General features: G+C 35.1%; 1 protein-coding gene across 1 annotated transcript in view; it reads left to right on the plus strand.

Annotated features, from left to right (window-relative positions):
- Window positions 1-21906, plus strand: part of HOMER1 (homer scaffold protein 1) — a 118022-nt gene that overhangs the window by 41783 nt on the left and 54333 nt on the right. The window contains exons 2-5 of the mRNA XM_004420420.3: window positions 2631-2787; window positions 7703-7834; window positions 11389-11481; window positions 20942-21081. Of these exons, the coding sequence (XP_004420477.1) occupies window positions 2631-2787; window positions 7703-7834; window positions 11389-11481; window positions 20942-21081 (522 nt within the window). The remainder of the gene's footprint in view (window positions 1-2630; window positions 2788-7702; window positions 7835-11388; window positions 11482-20941; window positions 21082-21906) is intronic.

A 21906-nucleotide genomic window follows, 5' to 3' on the forward strand; every position in this document is an offset into this window, starting at 1 on the left:
ACCCTAAAGATTTTTATTCAAAAGAGAATTGTATGGATTAATTGTGCAGATTAATTAAATTGTATGAGTTAATATGATGCAGAAAGTACTGAACGCAAAACATTGCATTTCCATTGAATAAGGATTTGATGATTGGTCATATAAGGCTTGCAAAATGAATATCATTGTCTTAACTATATTAGTTTTTTGGAGAATGCATTTATTAGAGCACATTCCTATAATTACCAGCCTACACTGTTTAGAAATTTACCCCCCATCACATGAAAAAAAAAAAATCAAGTCAGTGAAGACTAGAGCATCTCACTTCCCTTCCTTACGTACCTTAATGAATAGAATATTGTGTGAATGGATTTCCCTGTGAACTGGAACTAGTCACAGTCAGTCTGACCAACCACACTTATACCTAGAACTTTAATTAAAAGGTGAAAAAAAGGAAAGTAGAGATTACAGGGCTTTTGGAAGATAACTCAGATGTAACACCAGCCTCACTGACAGTCAAGGATTGAGGATGGGGAAAGAGGGAACGAGTAAGACCTACTCCCAATTCAGAAGAATTCTCCTTCCTGGTGCAATGCCTTGCCAGATTGTTAATAATTATTTATTGAATGAATCCATATATAATGGCAGTTAAGCCAGAAGTGATGACTTTCTGCCTCACTTTTTAGGGAATGGCACAAAATGTATCATTTCTTTTCAAAAGAGATTCTTTATAAGAAAAGCTGTTATGGAGGTTTCCAGAAATAAAATTGCAAAGAGCCAGATTACCTACAGAGAGGGTAATTCCCTTTCACACCAGCTCTCTAAGGGCTGAAGTAGATCGTAGGAGACATGTGTGACACCCAGTCCATTGTTATTAACCCAGAGAGCCATTTTGCCAAAGACCGAGATTTGCCTTGTCTGTTTTCTATTTTCTCTCTTTTCCATACTCTTCTTGCCTTTCTTTAAATTTAAAATTTTTTAAAAAATATAAATTCTTTAAAATGAAAAAATTTAAATTTATTTCATTTTAACATTAAATAACAGTCAAAATTCTCATTAGGACCTTAAACTGCTTTAGGAAAGAAAGGTGTTGTGTAAATGAAAGAGATGAGCTTTATTTGAGCTCAGGAAAAAAAAGCCTGGTAAATGCTGTTTCCAAAAGAATTTTCACTGAGAACTTAGAAAATTTTGTGTTATAATGCTTCTATTATATACGGATCATCTCATGCTTGTTTTTTTCAGACTGTAAAAAGTCTATAATGATCTTATTTTGAATATATATTTTCGAACAGTTTTGGTTCTTGAAATTATCATTTTAAAGTCTCTGTTGTATATCTTTAACATGATCTTTACTTGATATCTTTACTTGATCTAAGTAAAAGATACTGTGGTGTTGGGCCGGCCCAGTGGCGCAAGCAGTTAAGTGTGAGCGTGGCGGCCCAGGGTTCGTCGGTTTGGATCCCGGGCGCGCACCAATGCACCGCTGGTCGAGCCGTGCTGTGGCGGCATCCCATATAAAGTGGAGGAAGATGGGCACGGATGTTAGCCCAGGGCCACTCTTCCTCAGCAGAAAGAGGGGTTGGCAGATGTTAGCTCAGGGCTGGTCTTCCTCACACACACAAAAAAATTAATTAATTAAAATAAAAAATAAATTAAAAAAAAGATACTGTGGTGTTGAGCTACTTTGTTTTCCATATACTTTCAATATAGTAAAGATTATATTGAACGTAAACTTTCCCAGTAAATTATTTACCTGTTATCAAAATAATATAGTTTTAAGTGGGTAAAAACTTTCAACTTAGGGTCAAATATAAGATATTTGTATTTTAACAGAGTGTAGTCGATTCTCATTATTCACAGTGGTTATGTTCTTTGAAGGCTCCATGAACACTAAATTAGCGAATATTGAACCATTGCTCCCAGGGGGGCATATGGGGTTAGGTTCCTGTGAGCCTCTGGTCACAACTTTTTCATCAACCGATCGATACATAACCTTGTTTTATGTGTGTTTCTTTTTAAAGACATTTAATATATATAGTTGATTCATTACCGTTGAACTCAGGCCAGCAGCACTATACATCATGCCTGAACAAAGCTTATATGACATACATTTCCTCCGTAAGGCGCATCACAGCCTTCTTGCGCTTAGGAACAGACAGCACTTCAACACTGTGCTTGAGGGCCATTTTAAACAGTGAAAGCACCAACAAAAAACACAAAAATGTGAAATACACGGCGCTAAATAGATTGCATAAAGGACACTTGTTTATAGTATGAGCACTGAAACAAGAAGACAGATTGTTGCCTTGATCAACATCAGATGGAAACATTCATGTAGGTGACTCACATTTTTCCACTGCAAAAGACAGAAAAAGTACCTCAAGTATTGATTTTGGGGTTACAAATACATTTTATTAAGTAGGCGAATTCGCAAATACAGAATCTTTGAATAATGAGGATTGACTGCAGTTGTTTTAAAGAAGCTTATGATTGGATACTTAGAATATTCAAATTTAAAAGAAAGTTTCTCTTATTTTCAGGGATGTGAGAGTTGCTGGTTAAGTGGAGTCATCTCACAGTTTTCATGTTCTGTTGTCCAGTGGAATAAAATTGGCTGCTTTCAGTCGGTCATTTTATTTTCTCCCCTACAGGGAACAGCCCATCTTCAGCACTCGAGCTCATGTCTTCCAGATTGACCCAAATACAAAGAAGAACTGGGTACCCACCAGCAAGCATGCAGTTACTGTGTCTTATTTTTATGACAGCACAAGAAATGTGTACAGGATAATCAGTTTAGATGGCTCAAAGGTAAGTTATATTTCTTCAAATAATCTTTAAACAGTATAGCATTTCAGTTTTATTCAGCAGATTATCTTCATTAAAATATTTTCTTTTGGGTTTTTAAAGCTTAACTTTTAAAAAACAAAATTGATCCTTCTTAGGGTAGCAACACTTTTTGTCGACTAAATTACTTGGATTAACCACCGTGTTTATATTGAGTTACATACCAAAATATTCTACAAATTTAAGGTCAGTTTATGTGATAAATATTCATTGTGTATGTGTTATATGTCAGGCACTATGCTAGGTGCTAGGAATGTAGTGGTCAACAGAATGGACACCGTTTCTTCTCTTTTGGAGCATACAACCTAGTGAGGGACTAGAATTCTTTTCAGATACACTTCTATAGACCAGTAGGCAGTTCAAAATCCCTAAATCATTTGAAGTCTGCCAACTCAGTATTAAAGCTGACATCCCTTGTTCTGAAGAGAGAAGCATATGGATAAGACCTAAGGTTTTATTTTTTAGGAGAGGCAGGTAGTATCATGTTTAAGAGCATGGAGTGCCTGGGTTCACATCTCAGCTCTACCATCTACTAAGTTTTTGACTTTGTTTTTGACTAAGTTTTCTGAGCCTCCTTGTTCTCCCCTCAGTACTGGTAGCTATAAGAATTGAAGTAGTTAATATCTGCAAAGCACTTAGATCAGTACCTGTTGGATAGTATCTCCTTCAAACAGGGGAAATTCCTTTTTTTTAATCAATGCGTTTTGAATAACACATGTAGGTAAAGAAATACCAAACATCAGATTGTGGACATAAAGTGTGTAGAAAGATGAGGGCTCCATTCTCCTCCTTCAAGCTTTCTTGATGCCACGAGGCCTTTCCACTCCCAGAAGTTTAGCAGTTCCACGTAGGGGTTAAAGCACAGACTCTAGAGCTGGACGGTCAGGTTTGATTTTTGCTCTGCTACTTACCAGCCATGTGACCTAGAGCAAGACATTTAAAGTCCTCGTGCCTCAGTTTTCTCATCTGTAAAAAAGGAACTAATAAAAATACCTACATCATTACACCATGGGATTGTTGTGAAGATTAAATAAATTAATTTAGACAAAAGCACTTGAAGTGTGTATAGTAATCACCATACAGACACTTATGCTATTGTTATTATTAATATTATTAGGCTATTAATTATGTGTTGCCTAGTGGTTTGGGAGAATAAAAGATAATTTAATTTAATGCTCAACCTTCAGTCTGTTTTTTCTGTGTGCTCATTCCTTACCTCCTTAACTAGATGATAGGACGCCAGGGGCTATTTGCACTTTGTGTTGTACATAAGTGACTAACATGTATTCATTTGAATAATTGATCCTCTTCATTTTCACTTGGAGGATTTAAAAGACTTAGGAAATAGTAATAGTTAATTTCTGTGAATTTATTTAATGAAGAATAATTTTTGTCATATTTTGTAACTGTTTAGCGAAATTAGCAGATATTATTATAATCGCAGACTCTAGAGTGTTAATTTATTTCTTTTCCCTGACTTGAACCTTTAATTCTCTGTAATCTGTACTTCTCTCTTGGCCCAAACCACAGATAAGATGTAATTTTGTTAGACAGGAGAGTTAAGTGGTGTATAAAAGTGAAGTTCAGATGAAGAAGTCCCATGTCCCATGTGATTAAATAATCCTCATGTGTTCTTCCTTCTGAAGCAATATGAACTATTGCTTCTGGCATTTCCTTTTTTTTTTTTTTTTTTTTTTTATTGATGTCATAATAGTTTATAACATTGTGAGGTTCCAGTTGTACATTATTATTTGTCAGTCACTGTATAAATGCTCCCCTTCACCCCTTGTGCCCACCCCCTGGTAACCACCAAACTGTTCTCTCTGTCCATGTGTTAGCTTATCTTCCACATATGAGTGAAGTCATACAGTGTTTGTCTTTCTCTGTCTGGCTTATTTCACTTAACATAATACCCTCCAGGTCCATCCATGTTGTTGCAAATGGGATGATTTTGTCTTTTTTTTATGGCCAAATTGTATTCCATTGTATATATACACCACATCTTCTTTATCCAATCATCTGTCAATGGACACTTGAGTTGCTTCCACATCTTGGCTATAGTGAATAATGCTGCAGTGAACGTAGGGGTACATAAGCCTCTTTGGGTTACTGATTTCAAGTTCTTTGGATAAATACCCAGAAGTGGGATAGCTGGATCATAAGGTATTTCTATTTTTAATTTTTTGAGGAATCTCCATACTGTTTTCCATAGAGACTGCACCAGTTTGCATTCCCACCAGCTGTGAGTTACGGTTCCCTTTTCTCTAGATCCTCTCCAACATTTGTTATTTTTTCTCTTGGTGATTATAGCCATTCTCACGGGTGTGAGGTGATATCTTAGTGTAGTTTTGATTTGTGTTTCCCTGATGATTAATGATCTGGCATTTCCATTTTTGAACATACTGTGCAGCTTGTAATTATTAGGCTTTCTTAAATAACTCTTGTGAAAAAATTTTTGTTTTGTTTCTTTTAACAAAATCTACCTTCTGTAACAGTTATATTTTCTATCAAATTTTCCTTTTTCTAGTTACTTTTCTAAACTGATGCTGTTAACTACTGCAGTTCCCTGCAGGAGTAGTTGGGTTTTGGTAAGCAGTAGAAGTTTATTTGGTGTGGCTAAATGAGTGTTTTTCTCCTCCCCATCCCCACTTCTGTTTCTGGAGTACATGATGAGCTGCAAAACCCTTAGGTGCCCCTGACTAGAAAATGTCCGTTTGTTCTCACTTAACGCCTTTACTGTGTGCATCAAGTTTGCTTGAAGGTTTTCTAGTCCTGCTGCAGAGACATCAGCGTGGCCGGGTGCCAGGATCAGGGCACTATATGATCTGTAATGACACAGCATTTCTACCTCTTTTCCTTGAAAGGACAAGGACTCCAGGATTGAGAGACATATTTATTTTAAAGAACTAAAATTTTTCTTTTAAATGGATTCATAGTAGCAATCTATTCAAAGAATTCTAATAAATAATTTTTTAAGTGTAGGATCATCTATCATTTTACAGTTTTTCTTCAGTAATTAAAGAATCCCAAAGCAAGTAATAACAGAGGCAAAGGAAGTTCATAATGGGGATTAAAATGGAACTCCTATACTTAAAAGCAGAAAGAAATTAATTTGAAATAGCTAAAATGGAAGGTCAGTGACCAACAGCACATGGGTCAATTTTCTTAGATGCCGCGTAAAACCTGGTGCTGCCTCACTTTTTGAGAGTACTTAGGATCACATGTAAAATGCCCTTCTCTCCTTGAAAACATCAGGTCCCAGCTCAAATGTACCCTCCTCAGGGACACTCAAGGACCACCCAATCTAAAGTAGTGCCTGCTGGTCCTTGCCTTCTAGCCTTTCAGTCTCTCTCTCATCCTGGTCTCATGGTCTTCACAGCACTTAACTGTGCTCTGAAATTCCATTGGTCAGCTATTTATTTATTTGTCATTGACCGACTCTTCTTGCTCTAGAATGTAATCCACAATTACATTGCCTCTCATTGTTGGATTTCAAGTTTCTAGAATTGTGCTTGGTATTTAATAGGTATTCAGTAAAAAAAGTTGAATAACCAAATGATTCTTTACTACTTGGTAATATATTATTTTCCATTTAGTCTTTCATTTAATGACAACCCTGCAAGTTAGAGCAATTGTTAGCCACATTTTACAGGATCTAAAATGACATACTGGGAAAAGCAGCTTTTGAACTGAAGGGTAAGGAGATATATGAGTATATAAATTTTGTCAGAGGTAAAAATGCTTAGTAGAGGATAAGGGCTCTTGTATTACAACAGATACATCTACTGTCTTTGAGAGTAAGCAAGGGACCACCCTCTTTTATTGTCTTCTTTAGTAGGACCAGTGTCATACATTCGTTGTTATAACTTCATCAACACCTGCATAGCTCATAAATATTTACATTTAGACTGTTCACGTGGTAATCAGATTTAGCTTTGTTCTCAAAATGCTTAATTTTCATTCTGCATTTAATATTTCACCAAATAATTGCTTATAGATTTGATACCATGTTTATTTTTATTATTATTGGAATCACTTTGTAATCTCAATTTTGGAGGACATTAGACTACTTAACTAAAACTGATTCTACACTTTTGTAGTACTGGCAGAGAGAATGAACTCAAGTTAACATGTTATATTATAATAATTGAAACTTATCATAGTGATCACCAAAGGTAATATTTAATAACGTACTAAAGTGCTAGTTTTCTAAGAAACTGTGTTAAACAGAAATGATAGTGATTCTCAGTATCATGAATTTATTCACTTTATGAAAAAAGAAGTAAAGTATATATTTAGGAGTTTGATTTTTTCTTGAGTAAAGGAAAAGTACTAAATGATTGAAACTCTTTTCTGTATCATAATATATTTTAGGTAAGTCAGCTTTAAGAAAATTCTTGATTATGGATTTTGGAAAATTAGTGTACAAATAGAAAATCTGTTCTACTGATACATTCATTTTTGAAAGATTCTTTGGAGGGTGGGACCTTACTTTTAAATAAACAACTATTAAAACCTACTTGCTTCCAGTGAATATCATCAAAAATTAATAGATATTGATCCTAAATGTTCAAAGGAAAGAAACTGACCACACTAAAAACTCTTGAAAATTTTTGCATCATAGAGAAACTTACTTTGGTTGTAAGGTGTTGAAAGTTTTGATAGAGTTTATATATATAAATATATTTATAGTTCTATTAGTTACCGTATTTCCACACCATCACTTATAATGTTAAAAACTATTTCTGTAGCTATCTTTGTGTGTTTAACATTGTGACTCATTAGGAATCCTAAAGTTTTTATGTAACTACATAGTCCTGTGTTTAAATGCCTGTTTGCTAATTTTTGGCTTGTTACTTGTACTTGTTTTATTTTTCAGGCAATAATTAATAGCACCATCACCCCAAACATGACATTTACTAAAACATCTCAGAAGTTTGGCCAGTGGGCTGATAGCCGTGCAAACACTGTTTATGGACTGGGATTCTCCTCTGAGCATCATCTTTCGAAAGTAAGTTAAATCGTGACATCTAAGTGGAAATCTTCATCTTTAAGTCAGACGTCTTAAATATATAATAGCAAATGGAGAGTATGAAATATAGGAAATGTTTGTTTAATATTCTTAGAGGAACTGTAGTGACTTTAGAGCAAGAAGTGAGAGATCTTTGGATTCCACTGTCAATTGGAAAATTTATTGTGCACATTAAAAACAGTCACCATCAATTGAGAAGGATTTGTGTGGTTAACTGTCTATATGATAGGAGATAAAAGGTGGAGATTATCACTCCAGAATGGACTTTGCTCAGGGATTAGCACCTTTAGTTGGAGATGGTCTGCAAGATAGGTAGACACCAAGCTCTTCTGAATTGTGAAAACTCAAGCGAATAGTGATAAAGCTTTTTGACATGATAGCAGGCACGTATAAATTACTGTGTTTAGGGAAAGTGGTGCTTTATCTTGGTGAGAGTTACTCTGAGCTCGCTGATGCAGTAGAGTGAGATCTGATAGACACCATGAGGAATTCTTGGAAGATACTGACCTAGTGAATTACAGAGAATTACTAGGCTAAATATTGGAAATCAAACAGTATTCCTGTCCCTGAGCAAAAGCACTGCAGTGTTCATGCCAGCACCTTGAGTTCTGTGGCTGTCACGCAGAACGAGTGTCTAAGGAAAAGGAAATAGTCTCAGGAAAATAAGATGATCCAGGAGATGAGGATTACTCACTTTTGCTCTTTAAATTTTATGCTCACCAGACCCAAAGATTTATTCTTAAAGCTTCTCTGAAGCATTCGTTTAAGAGGATAATGCTACATTTGAAACACTATGCGTGTGATTTGGTATACATAGGATCTGACGGCTTGAGAGTTGAAATTGTTTCAGTGCAGGGTAAACAGGCTTTTGTAGATGCATACTGTTCATATTTATGTTAAACCATCAGCTGTTACAGAAATTATTCAGATTCTTAAGGATGAGTTCTTTTAAAAAACCTTGCACTTTTGTGAATATTTATTGACAGTTGAGTAGATAGTTCAGTAATTGAAATAATCTTTGTTTCCTTTTGTTTTAGTTCTAATCGTTCCTTAATATTGTTGTTTTCAAGTATTTTTGTTATGTTTTTGATATAAATTATAGTTCAAAGCTCAATTTTAAGACTATTTTAACTTTTGCTTTGATTATAAGATTATTATTTTAACTTTTGCTTTGATTATAAGATTAAGAAAGTATTGTTTGGTTTGGTTTCTCTTAAACCCATCTTAGTCTCTAAATACATTTCTTGAACTGTGGTAAAGGTATGAGTTTTAGATTCAAAGTATTTCAGCATAACAGAAACACACGCCTCCAATTGAGCATTGTCCCTCCATAAACAATCCCCTGAAGAAATTATACGTTTATTCTAATACTTTTGCCATTACTCGGAACCTTTTAGGAACTTTTCTTTTGGAATTGTCTATTAAAGCCTATAGGAAAAAAAATTAAAACTATAATTATATTATACTTGCTAAATTTCTTGACAACACAGGAACTAAATTGTGGATTAATTTCTCAAAGAAACTTGCATGAAATGACTTTTGAGCTTAAGTAATTTTGACTATAAGTTTTTTGTTACATCTTTCATGTTACTGAGAAGCTAGCTAACGTGGTAAAGGAATAGTCTATTAAATTCTGCCAGTCATACTGTCTCCTCTCATTTGATCTTTTTTCTGGAAATGGCTTTTATATTTCAAGAATTTAATTTTTACTCTTTAAAGTTAGCATATGCTTTTGACCAACCTTCCTGGTAGTGAAATCTAGTATTTTGAGGGTGGATTGACCATTAGGAAACAACCTGATAGCTCTTGGAGCCAAGTGTAGTTTATTTATTCACTAGACTTGGCTCCAAGAGCTTATGACCAGTCTCTTCAGAATGTTTTGGTCCAAAGATGACAAAATCATGATTTATTTTCCAAGCTTCCTTGAAGACTAATGTTGGTGTTTTGTGGACTGTAGGAGACCTAGAGGAGTTTACCATCTTTTACATAAATGAAGCAAGCATATAAATATTCTGGCTTGTTTTATCATTAAAAACTGTAAGTGAACCAAAGCATTATAACGGTTTGGAGAAGGCTCTAAAGAAAATTCTAGACAAGGGCCTCTCAAAATAAGGGAGAGTAGCAGCCTTGAAAGAAATGTGTGGTCTCCTAAGGTTGATGTATGAGGAGAATTCCAGCTATGCTTAGATTGTTAGAGGGCTTACTAAGTTGTATTTTGTTATCATGGAAACCTAAGCCTATAAAAATTAGCAGTAACGTAGGTCTTGATGAAGTTGAGAAGGGTTTTAAACATTAACTACTTTGGAATGCTCAATTAGTGTTAGAAAAACTTTGTGCACTGCTTCAAATTACATAAAGAGAAATTAATTATGGTTTTGGTTTTATTTCATTTCCACCAATGTGAATGAGACCTTTTTAGCTTTGTATTCAGATTTTTTTTACCGTAAGGAGAGATTCTGTTCAATTAGAGAAGTATAGTAATACAAATTCCTTGATCTACAAGTTGTAGGTGGGGGTGACAAGGTTAAAGGTAAGAAGGAAAGTTGTAATAATGACAGCTTTGGTTTTGACCCTCCTCCATCTCTCCAAGGCCTGTCAGAGTATCACAAGCCTTTCATTCCAAATCTTTCCTTCCCTAGATGGAAATGAAATCAGGGTTGGCTTATGGGGTTCGAAGAGGGAACTTTAATTTCACATTTTTATTGCCAACTCTAACAGGTGTTTATAAGTTGCTTAGAGATTTTAGATTTTTTAATTTGGTTATTTTGTAGCCCTAACTTACTCTCTCTGAGAATACTGGTAGACTAGCTTCCACTTCCAAAATATAAATAGATACTGTCTGTGGCCATGACGTTTATAGATTCCTATGGGGTCCTAAGAATTAGCATTTCATGTACAATAATTTTTTTAAATTGTTACCAATCTTAAAGACCTTTGTGGAGTCGTGTTATTTCTTTCTGCTGCTGTACATTAGCTGTTTAGGAATCTTTGGAAATGAAGTTTTAGTAATGTAAGTTAGTGAGAATAGTAAATGTTGCTATTTGTATTGTTGAAAATAAAATGCCTTACATAATACAAGAGTTTATATACTAGTAAAAGTTAAAAACATGCTCCAAATACTGAGATGTTTAGGAGTGGATACTTAAGAGATTCGGTTTTCTCCGTGGTAAACAAACATAGTGTGCCTATCTTTTACTGATACCTCTGCCAACCTGTACACCCCACCTTGGTCTTAGTAAAGTATATCTGAACAACCAAGGAAGGACATAGGTAAGCTAGCTGACACGAAATTCTAACTTAGTTATATCATGATGTTTTTTAATGAGATTTGTCAGAGTGCTTTGTTGTGTACAAGAAAATGTGTGGTATTAGATTTCTTTTTACATCATTTTCATGTTACCACTGTAATTGATTTGAGGGCTAGGATGCTTGTGTAAGAGTCAGTTATGCAGAAGATAGAAGAAAACTAAGGTGAAAGTGGTCATTGAGACCTGTTTTCATTTGGCTAATGTATATAGTCTTTATCCATTCAGTTTGCAGAAAAGTTTCAGGAATTTAAAGAAGCTGCTCGACTAGCAAAAGAGAAATCACAAGAAAAGGTGGAACTTACCAGCACCCCTTCACAGGTGGGTATTTAATTTCTACTCTTATGAGCCTTGTTCATTGCAAATGGTGTCCTTTATGCCAGAGTTAAGTTTGGGAAAATAATGGCAGAATTAAGATGATTTCCAAATTGGACATAGAAATGAACCCTTCAGGTAATCTGTACTAGTGGAAGAAGGTTTTTTTTTTCCTATATGTCAATGTCTACAAGAATCTCAGGGGAGGAAATATCAGTTTAGTAATGAAAACTCAGATTCTTTAATGTGCATGCAACTTGAAAACAAACAGACGCAAAGAGCATAGATTGGCCTACTGTTTGTGTTCTGTGTTCTGTGATGGTCAGTCGGGTACAGCCACAAGAAGAGACACAGGAGAGGCTCAGGAAAACACAAGTTTATGATATTCATAGGACCTAAAAACAGGAGGCACGGCACACCTCTGGGGGGCACACAGGAAAGCCTTGGGGCACTCAGGGAGCAGAAGGCAGGAGTGCGGGGAAAACTGAGGCTAGAGCCTGGAAGGGGGTTTCCTCTGGAATGGCAGGGCAGGATGAACAGTTTAGGACTGGCTAGTTTAAATAATTTTGGTGGGCTTTAAACTATAGGAGTGGTTCCTAGTTGCCTGGTACCTGGCCCTGGGATGATGAAGGCAGAGGATTATTGCCTCCATGCTCGGGCCAAATAGAGGAGATCTGGCTCTGGATTGGTTAGTGTCATATCGAAGGGATGCTCCCATCTCAACCCTTGCCATCTCTAAGAATTGGCTAGCCAGAAAGGTTATTGAAGATGTCAGAACATCATAATATACAAAAAATAAAAAATTTAACAATACTGTTTGTTCTACTTGGTTTTAAAGTGTACTTAAATCTGACAGGTGGGATATCTTACTTTATGCTCAGCACTGAGACCCAAAGGTTATAGGTTTTATACAAGTGTCACTTTTTCCTTTAACAAATGAGTTAATAGCTGTTACTTGTCCATCATAATCTTTCTTCTGTTGGAAATGAATTATATCTTCAAGTAAAGTTCACTGTATAGTTACATTTCAGTACTTTTGTGAAGGTTTTAATGTACATAGTGTGATTCATATAGAGTGCCAATTATTTTCAGCTTTTTAATAACAAGCTCTTCTGAAATTAACTTTTATTTCTATTGTCATCTTAAGAATAGGGTTCAGCTTTGTGCTGGGTTCTTCTCTATAGTAATTGTTTTTGAAGTTTACTCAGGAGCTTTTATGAAAACGAAGGATCAGATATTACAAATGTTTCTCTGGAATAATGTCAGTAGTAGCAGGTTTGCATAAAACTTTTCTTGAGGAAATAAATAGGAATTGCCTTGAATTTAGTGACTAGCCAAATGATTGGATCATTTTAGAAAATTTTTTGCTTTTTACCTTACTCCCCACCCCTGACACCTGACTCTATTTGGTAAACTCTACTGGTATAAAGAGTTTTGTTTTGTTTTGTTTTCTTTTTTACAGGAAAGGAGAGTTCTGTTGAGTATGCTTAAGGTACCTATGTCCTCATAGACTAGAGGTGTACTCTGGATTGAAGCCAAAGCTCCATTATACCTCCTCTGTAACTTGTAGTGACCTGGAATAACATGAATAACCATTTTGAAATTTCCCTTGAATCTGTCTTCCATAAGTGCTATGATAGTGTGGTGATACTCTTAAACATAAAACCTGATTTAAAATTTAGTACCAATACATGTTGGGAGCTCCAGTTCCTCAGGTGAATGATTGTAGTGTTACAAGAGGATGCTACAGCACATTCAGTAAGCAAATACTCAAAGGACTCCAATAAAATTATAATGGGTTACACTTTGCCATTGTACTTAGTTGCTGTTTCTCTAATCATGGCTTGTTTTCTGTTTAATTGGCCATGAACTGTTACAATGCTGCTGAAATACATGCTCCTCTTTGGTGGAAGGAATGTCTTTAACCTTTACTTTCATCAAAGGAATATATCTAAGACGTTTCTATTTGGAAAATGCTGTGAAATGTAAGATTATACTAAAGAAATGTCTTAACTTCATCAGTATTTGAGAGCCAAAATATACTGACCTTAATTTATCTTTTCAAAACATTTGACTGTTAATGTACAGAAACCAGAGAAATAGTACCAAAAAAAGTATTTCTTTTCATTTTTCTTTCCTCCCCTTCCCATTTTTGTGAGAGTCCCTTACAGATGTCATAATACTTTTGTTTTAGTTTGAAATATATGACTTCTGGACATTCCGATCCTATGCAGCTAGAGAGCAGAGCTGGATTCTCACTGGTTTAACTCAATCTGCTAAATTAACGCTCTGCCTGAAGAACAGAATATTGTTCAGGAATTCAGCAAAGAGGATCAAGAGGTTAAATGGGATAATCGATAACAGTAGAAATTCAGTTGGTCATAGCTGTTGTTTTTATCTGAGGAAGTATAACAGATTGTTAAGAGTATGGTTTTCAAGTCAGACAAACTTAGACATAAATCCTTTTTCTATCACTATGTGATCTAGGAAAATTGCTTAACCCAAGTGTGTTTATACATTTGTAACATGAGTATTACATTACTTATAATATAGGATTGTTGGGAGGAGTAAGTACGATAATGGCAATATCATTATTACCATGACATTATGACAGTGTCATACAATAATGCCTAAAATGTAGGTTCCAGAGCCTGGCTTTGAATCTTGGCTCTAACACTTACTAGTTTTCTGAACTTACGCCAGGTACTATTTGTTTTTTTAATCTACAAAATAAGAATAAGAACATTATCTCCTTATAGTGTTATTGTGAGAATTAAATGAGGATTACAAAGTGTTTAGCATATAGTAAATGCTTAATAAATGTTAACAGCTGGTGTTGGTGTTAGGGTTATAATGGTGAAGATGATGGTGGAAAGCCTTGACATGATATCTAGCACATAACAGTTATTTAGAAAAACACAGATGCCTTAATTGAATAAAGCCTGCATCAGAATCCCTTGGAAAACTTGTTAAAACAAATTTAACAAGTCCCTCTCCCAGCATTTCTGACTTAGTAGGGCTGAGATGGGGCCCAAGAATTTGCATTTCTAACAAGTTTCCAGGAGGTGCTGATGCTGTTGATTTGAGGACCACACTTTGAGAAGCAATGCTGTAGACAAACTACTCCACCTCCCTTAAGGCTTGTGATGAAAAGATTTAGAGCAAAGTGAGCCACTTCCCCATTCTTAGACTCTTGAGCTTAGGTCGTACACTTGATACAAATGTATGGTCATGTCAGATCATCCTAGTGTTGTCTTGATCAAGGTAACATCTTTAGGAATAAGTCGAATCACATATTAGTTATTAGTTTCTTTCGTGTCCCTCTTTAAATAATAGATGTTAATTTAGAACTTTTTCTCTGTTGGAGATCTTAGGTCCTTGTGTTTCCTTGGGAATCTTTTAAACAGTCAGTTTGATATAAAAATCAAGAGTGATGATTGGCCTTAAACCTGAAATTTCTTATATGGTTCACAATAAAAAATACTATATTTCAGTTAACTTGTTAGGCACTTTCCTTGGTATATGCACTGAAGAAAAAGGGGCTATATAATCAAATAGTACCAAATTTTTCTTCATTAAGGAAAAAATGATTTTTAGCTGTTAGTTAACTAAGACTTTTAAATTGAGTAAAATATTTACTCTGTCAATTGTTAGTAGCCAAACAAAAGTTGTGGGGTATTTTTTCCATTTAAATTGTCCAGTTGTATAGCATTGAATATATTGCAGTAGCTCTCTTGATTTATATTTATTATGTGTAGCTTTTTCCTAAAGATTTTTTAGAATTCACATTATAGAAAAAGTAAAATATGTATGTGTGTGAGTGTGCGTATGCAAAGAAAGAACAAAGTTTCTTTAGCTTTCTGAACTTTTTTAATGTTCATTTTAATGCTAAATTGTATTTAATCAAATGAGGCACTAGCTTATTATAACTGATTATTATAGGATCTCTGTGACTAGCTGTTTGATCCTGTGAAAGTCAATTGACCTGTCTGGGTGATAGTTCTTGTATCCATAAGGTCAGAGGTTTGAACTATATGATCTCTTAGGACCTTTCAAGTGCAATAAATCTCAGATGTTTTAGATTTTCTTTAACAAGGGTATCACTTGCTATAAATAGATTTCTTTGAAAGGTCACCTGCATTAGCCAGGTTTTACTATCCTGAACTATATTATTTATATATCTAGCATACAAATATACCATTAGAATTAGTGAATGTCTGTAAATTAATATGATACTTTCTTAGTGTCATATAGCAAATATGGTTTTACTGAACCAGATACCACAAGAACAACTTTTATGACCTCTGGAAAGGTTTGCTAGAATTCTCTGGATATTATTGTTTGCTGTCCAAAATAAGGACAGTGGACATAAGTGTTTCTTACCCTGTTACTTGTCTCAATGGAGTATTTATCCATTTCTGTATTGGGTTTACCTACTAGGTATTGGCACTGAGAATAGAGAGAAGGGAATAGACGTAACAGTGGTGAAATTGACTGAACTTGGAGGAAATCAGAAATTGAGGGAATGGTGAGGGTGAGGGAGGGTAGTAAAGGAGGAGTTAGATGTTTTTGAAACTTCTGTTCTTGGTTTGTAGCGTGAACTCCAGAAGAGGATTTCCACTTTAGATGTTGAATTTGTATCCTAATGGTACATCCAGGTTGACATGTCCTGTGGGTGGTTAGGAGTTTGGAATTGGAGCTAAGTCTCAAGAGCCATCAACAAATGAGTAGTAGTTAAGGCTGTAGGTGAGAATTATATCATCCAGAAAGAAAATAGAATGGAAAGAGAGGAGAGACAAGGGTCAAAAATTTGCAGTTAAAGATTGTCACTTAAGAAATTTGAGAAGAGATATAGGGAAAGACACTGAGAAGAGGTAGGAAATGAATGAGCAGAGAATGTTAGCACAGAAGTCAAGAGAAGAGCATTTTAAGCTGGAGGCAATGATTTGGCAGTGTCAGAGGCAGAGTTCCAAAGGGATGGGACTTAAGAGGACTTTCAGCCTAACAAAGTGGAGTTCACTGGTAATTATAGGTGGATTCTTGGTGAAGGAAGGGCAATGTGAAGAGTTTCTAGAATAAAAGGAGGTAGAGTTAGTGACTTTGGGCTACCTTGAGACCAAAATGTTTGGTAGTGAGAATAAGGTAACAATATTTTTTTTCTCCTGTATGAAGAGAAAAAGAGTTAGCATGATAATCTCAGGATGATATGGAGCTAAGAAATTTTTTTTCTAGAATGTATGTGTGGGGGTGACTTGAGTATGTTTCTAAATGTAAAGAAGGAGTCAGTGAAGGAGAAAGAGAAGACTAGAAGGAAGGGATCGTTGATGGAGAATTGTGCGGAAGATAATGTTGTGAGGGGGAAAGATGAAGACAAATTAGCCACTTCTTCATCTGAGACAGGAGGGAAGGAAAAAAGTGGATTCAGATACAGATAGGAGGGAGCTTGAGGAAGTCTATGCCAGTTTATCTCTATTTTCTCTGTAAAGGAAGAGTTAGATCATTCACTGGGAGGAGGGACAACTGAAAAGAGAGAAGCCTTGAACAAAGATTTGGAACAGCTGTGAGGTAAAGAAAAAAAGAGTCAAGTGGGAGTAAGTAAAATTAAAGATTACTGGGCACCTCAAGAGCGTAATTGAAGTCAGAGCCCAAAATTATTTTCATGACACTAATCAGCATGTTTAATGGTATTTTCTCCCGTAGTGCTTGGTAGCTTGAGCACATGAGAATAGAGAATGATGGTTTAGTTGATATGAAATTGGAAGTTGGTAAGATAGGTGTTGTGGAAGGTCAGGAAGCCCCCAAATTTGCTAGTAAGAATATAATTAAGGTGTTTGGCCTTCTGGTATAGGCTGAGCCTGGAGAGAAATAAAGCCAGGCTGAGCCTGACAAAGTAGCATAATAGCAGAGGGCCAAGAGACTATAAGTCTTGATGAGGTTGAAGAGCAGGTGGAAAGTGGTAGGAGTAGGTTGGGAGGATAGGAAGTTGTACAGTGCAAGCCCTCTTATTTGTTGGAATCAAAACCAATAGTTGAGTAAATCCAAAAAGTCAGTTAATGTGAAGAATTTTTTTTAAAAGATTCTTTTCAATTGATACATTAAAAGTCAATGATATTGTGTTTCATTTATTCACCAATATTTTGGTTTAAAGCTGACGCCTTTTCTTTGAATTGAATCTGTTGATTGGAATTCCATGTTATCTTTCTTACATGAATCATGCCAATAATTAATTGTCTGCAATGGGGTTTTTTCTTTAAGTAGAGCTAACTTTTGGCATCCCACCCTCCTTCTGTAGCACATAACACCTGAGAGTGAGCTGGTGATCCCACCCTGAAGGCCTGGCCTGGAGTGAGGGCCAAGGTCATTTCTTTTTCATGTGATTTCAGAATATTTCTGGGGTTTTGTTTTTTTTGCTTTCTTGCCACTTCCTAAATGAGGAGAGAAAGAGAATTCTTAAGAAGCACTTCATGAATCTTACATCTGTGCTCAGTCTCCTTTTTTATAATATGTCACACCTGTTAATTTTGGTTTCCTTTATACGTTCTCAGATTTTAATATGCAAAAGTTTTTATTTTCAATTTGACTATCATTTTTCTTTTTCAAATTATTTTTTGGTGTGGGGTGTGGGGCAAGTTTTCCGGAAACAAAATGAGATGTGAGTGGTTTTATTTTCTCAAAATAATGATGTAAAGGTGATAGAAGTTCATTAAATCTGTTTTTACTTATATTTTATGTTTTTTACTTTTCTTATCAACACTGTTATACATATATACATATACACACACATATATATATCAAAGAAGGTATTATTTGTTTTTTTTCCTTTAAACATTTACTATAGAAATGGCTAGCCATATTAGCTTAGGAATCTCTTTCTAAAGAGAAATTATCCTTCTTTTTCAAAAGTTTATAGTCTAATAAATATACCCGTATGTTTTTTATTTTACTGTTTGATTAAAAGATATAAATTGTTAGTTTTATATGAGGTAGGTTTTTTTCTTTTAAGAATAACTAAAGTTGAATGTTTAGGAAATAACACAAAATTTAGATTAAAAAACAACTAGATGCTTGGAATATGTTAAATAAAACAAGTTTCACAGTGCTATTTTTAGAATATACAAAACTGCTGGAAAGTTTCACAGCTTTCTTTTGGCTACCTGTGGGGTAGTTGGAGAGCAGAGGAGTTCCATTTTCCTTTTATGCTGTTGTGTACTTTTGGAACTCTTCCTTGTTCTCATGACAAATACTAATTTTTTTTTAAACCTACTTTAAAAAACCATGCTCTAGCCTCTTCGTTTTCATTTTAGTTATAAAGTCTAGAGTAACTAAATATGCCTTTCGTTAAATATAGCAAATATCCAAGTTTTCTGAAGAAAAGGTTGCTGCATTGAAATACTGGAATATGACTCCCCTGTTGGACAAGCTCCATCCCTTTCTCCCTCCCCTTCCTTCTCTCCCCCTCAGCTCGCCTCTGAGAACAGTCTTTCTGCTTCAGTAGCATCAGCGTTCCTAGCCTCTTCAAAACCCTCCTCATTTTCCCCCCAAAGGTCATAAGAACCAGAAATCAAAGTACCGCTCCTCTCTCTTTTAATCCTAATCTACTATTGTCCCTCACAATTTTATCAAATCTTAGTTTGTTTTGGTCTTTCTAGGAGAAAAATAATGCTGGTTTATTGAAACCATAAGTGATAACTTCATGGTTTCTTACTGGCTGCTTAAACTTTTTCTGGCTGATTGATATGGTCCATTAATTGACCTAGGAGTAGTCACTTTGAATACTGTTCCCATTATTCACTTAGAGTTTGACTTTTGTTATAAAACAATTTTATGTTGTCACATTATACTATAAACTTTATTCATGCATTGACTATCAGTTAACAGAACCAATGAGGATTTAGGAGGAAGATTTAAAAAGAATGAGATTAGGGGCCGGCCCGGTGGCACAGCGGTTAAGTGTCCACCCTCTGCCTCCGCAGCCCAGGGTTCGCAGGTTCAGATCCCAGGTGCGCACCGACGCACCTCTTGTCAAGCCATGCTGTGGCAGCGTCCCATATAAAGTAGAGGAAGATGGCCACGGATGTTAGCCTAGGACCCATCTTACTCAGCAAAAAGAGGAGGATTGGCATCAGATGTTAGCTCAGGGCTGATCGTCCTCACAAAAAAAAAAAAAAAAAAAGAATGAAATTAAAGGTCAAATAGAGGTTCCATTACTAGTTGAAAAATAGTTAAGTGATAATGAGCAATCAAGAAAGTAGCCTTTTGATCTTTGATAGCTTGTATAATTTATGGCAATATGGTCTATTAGTTAAAATATTTAAATGTGAAATAAAACACATGCAGCAATATAAAACCAGAAGCCCCAAAAAAGAAAGTTAGTCTCACCACATTATTTTCCACATTTCTTCTTAGTACTTCTTCATGTGCAGTATTTTTTATGTAAAGTATATGAATTAGATAATGTAGGTATCTCCTTATATTCTCATTTTTTTTTCTAACTATAAGCATTTTTCTGTGTTACACGTATTCTTCTTGTTTTTATTTGGGGAAATCTTGTATTCTTTTAAGTTGACAAATTATGACCATACCTAACCACTCCCCTGTTGCATGCTGATGTTTTCGTTTTCTTCCCTAACATAGCCTAATATTTCGGTTGTGAAGTTTTATTGCCCAGAGGTTACAAGGGGCCCACCGAGCTGCTCTTTAACTGTCTGGTGCTAGGACCTCCCCTGGCTAACAAGTTTATCAAATGACTCCTCATTTTGGTTTCTAATATCAAATTTAGATAATCTGATGATGACAGTAGCAAGAATAAGTGTCAGCTTGAGCTTCATTTTAAATTTCATTTATTTTCCAGGAGGATAAATTAAATTTACCTTGATAGAAATAAGACCAGAAATTTTGTGAAGAAAAATAATTTGATTATGAGTAACAGGCAAGAAAAGCTGAAATATACTAATATCATTGTGTATAACATGTTATAGAGGTATTTCTGGCTGCTTTTCTAAATAACTCCAGGAATTGAAAAGTAGAGCAGATTAAAAAAGCTAAGACTTCTTGAAGATTTCATTCTCACCTTTGCCTTCCCACCCTCCCAAACGAAATCACATCTTCCTGCATTTTTCTGCCATCTTTTTCTTCTCCAGTAATTCTTTGAATATCTTCTATTCTAACCAATTAGTTGCTTATATAAACCCAAAAGTTTTTCAGTTATTTGAAACGATGTTTCTAAATTGTGTTGTTTACATGTCTAAATTGTATTGTTTCAATTAGTTTTCTTATGAGTTGCTTTGCTTTAAAAATTTTTCTCCTTCAAATTTCATTTTTTAAGTCTTTGACTAAATTTCAATTGAAATATAACCGTATTTCACAAGTCAACATATATCAGAGTCAATTTTAACTTTAAGACAATCTTGTGTATTTTAACAGGAGTATAACTCTTTTTTATCTGCACATCATTCTTTTTTTTTAGGAATCAGCAGGTGGGGATCTTCAGTCTCCTTTAACACCAGAAAGTATCAATGGGACAGACGAGGAAAGAACACCCGACGTGACGCAGAACTCAGAGCCAAGGGCTGAGCCAGCTCAGAATGCATTGCCGTTTTCACATAGGTACAGCTTCACTTCAACCATCATGACCAAGTAAAATGTCTAAATGTGGAAACTTATTTATTTGGTTTCAGATAAATCTTGTCAAGTTACAACCTGATTGAAAATTCCAGCTCAAACTTTTTTTTTTTTAACTGTTTGTGTTATCCTCAGAAAGGTTTTAGTAATCTATAGTTGATAGTTGCCTAGATGGACAGGAGTGAACATTTCCTTTATCTGTGTAAAAAAAGGGCTACTGAGGTAATTCAAGGACAAATCATTTTTCAGTGAAACTCCCTTCTACTTATTTTTTAACACAGGCCCTAAAAGTCCCCCTTTGCTAACCTGGTTTCCATTCCCATGTATGTTCTTGAGGGTTATAAATTTTTTTTTAAAATAGATTTCCTGCTCTGAAATTGAGCTTTACTGTAGTCTTAGAGATGGTCTCACTTTAAGATTTCACAGAAGGAAACAAGTTCATCGGGGTAACTTCTAGCATGAACCTGTTAATGTCAAATTTATTTTTGCACACCAGCTAACGGGAGATAAAACTTCACGTTTCTGAATTTTAAAAGAATTTTATACTTTAAAAAGATATAATTTATCCTTAAATGTGTTCCAACCAGTTGCATTAATTATCGGCTGTGATATTTTTAGGATGTAAGGAGGTCCGTGAAACTGCAGTATTGAAAATGTAAGCAAGTACCTGTCAGTCTGTATCTTAATTTTTATCTTTCTTTGGAAACTTTTGACTAGGTAGCTTTAGTTAAAATCAAGAAAACAGTTTCCCTTTGTTTTGCTTCTCTTTTTTGGGACCAATTTTTTAAAAATCAAATTCTTTAGCATATT

Source organism: Ceratotherium simum, chromosome 4 (assembly GCF_057802395.1).
Source record: "Ceratotherium simum simum isolate JZ-2026a chromosome 4, ASM5780239v1, whole genome shotgun sequence".
In the NCBI taxonomy this organism is placed as follows: domain Eukaryota; kingdom Metazoa; phylum Chordata; class Mammalia; order Perissodactyla; family Rhinocerotidae; genus Ceratotherium; species Ceratotherium simum.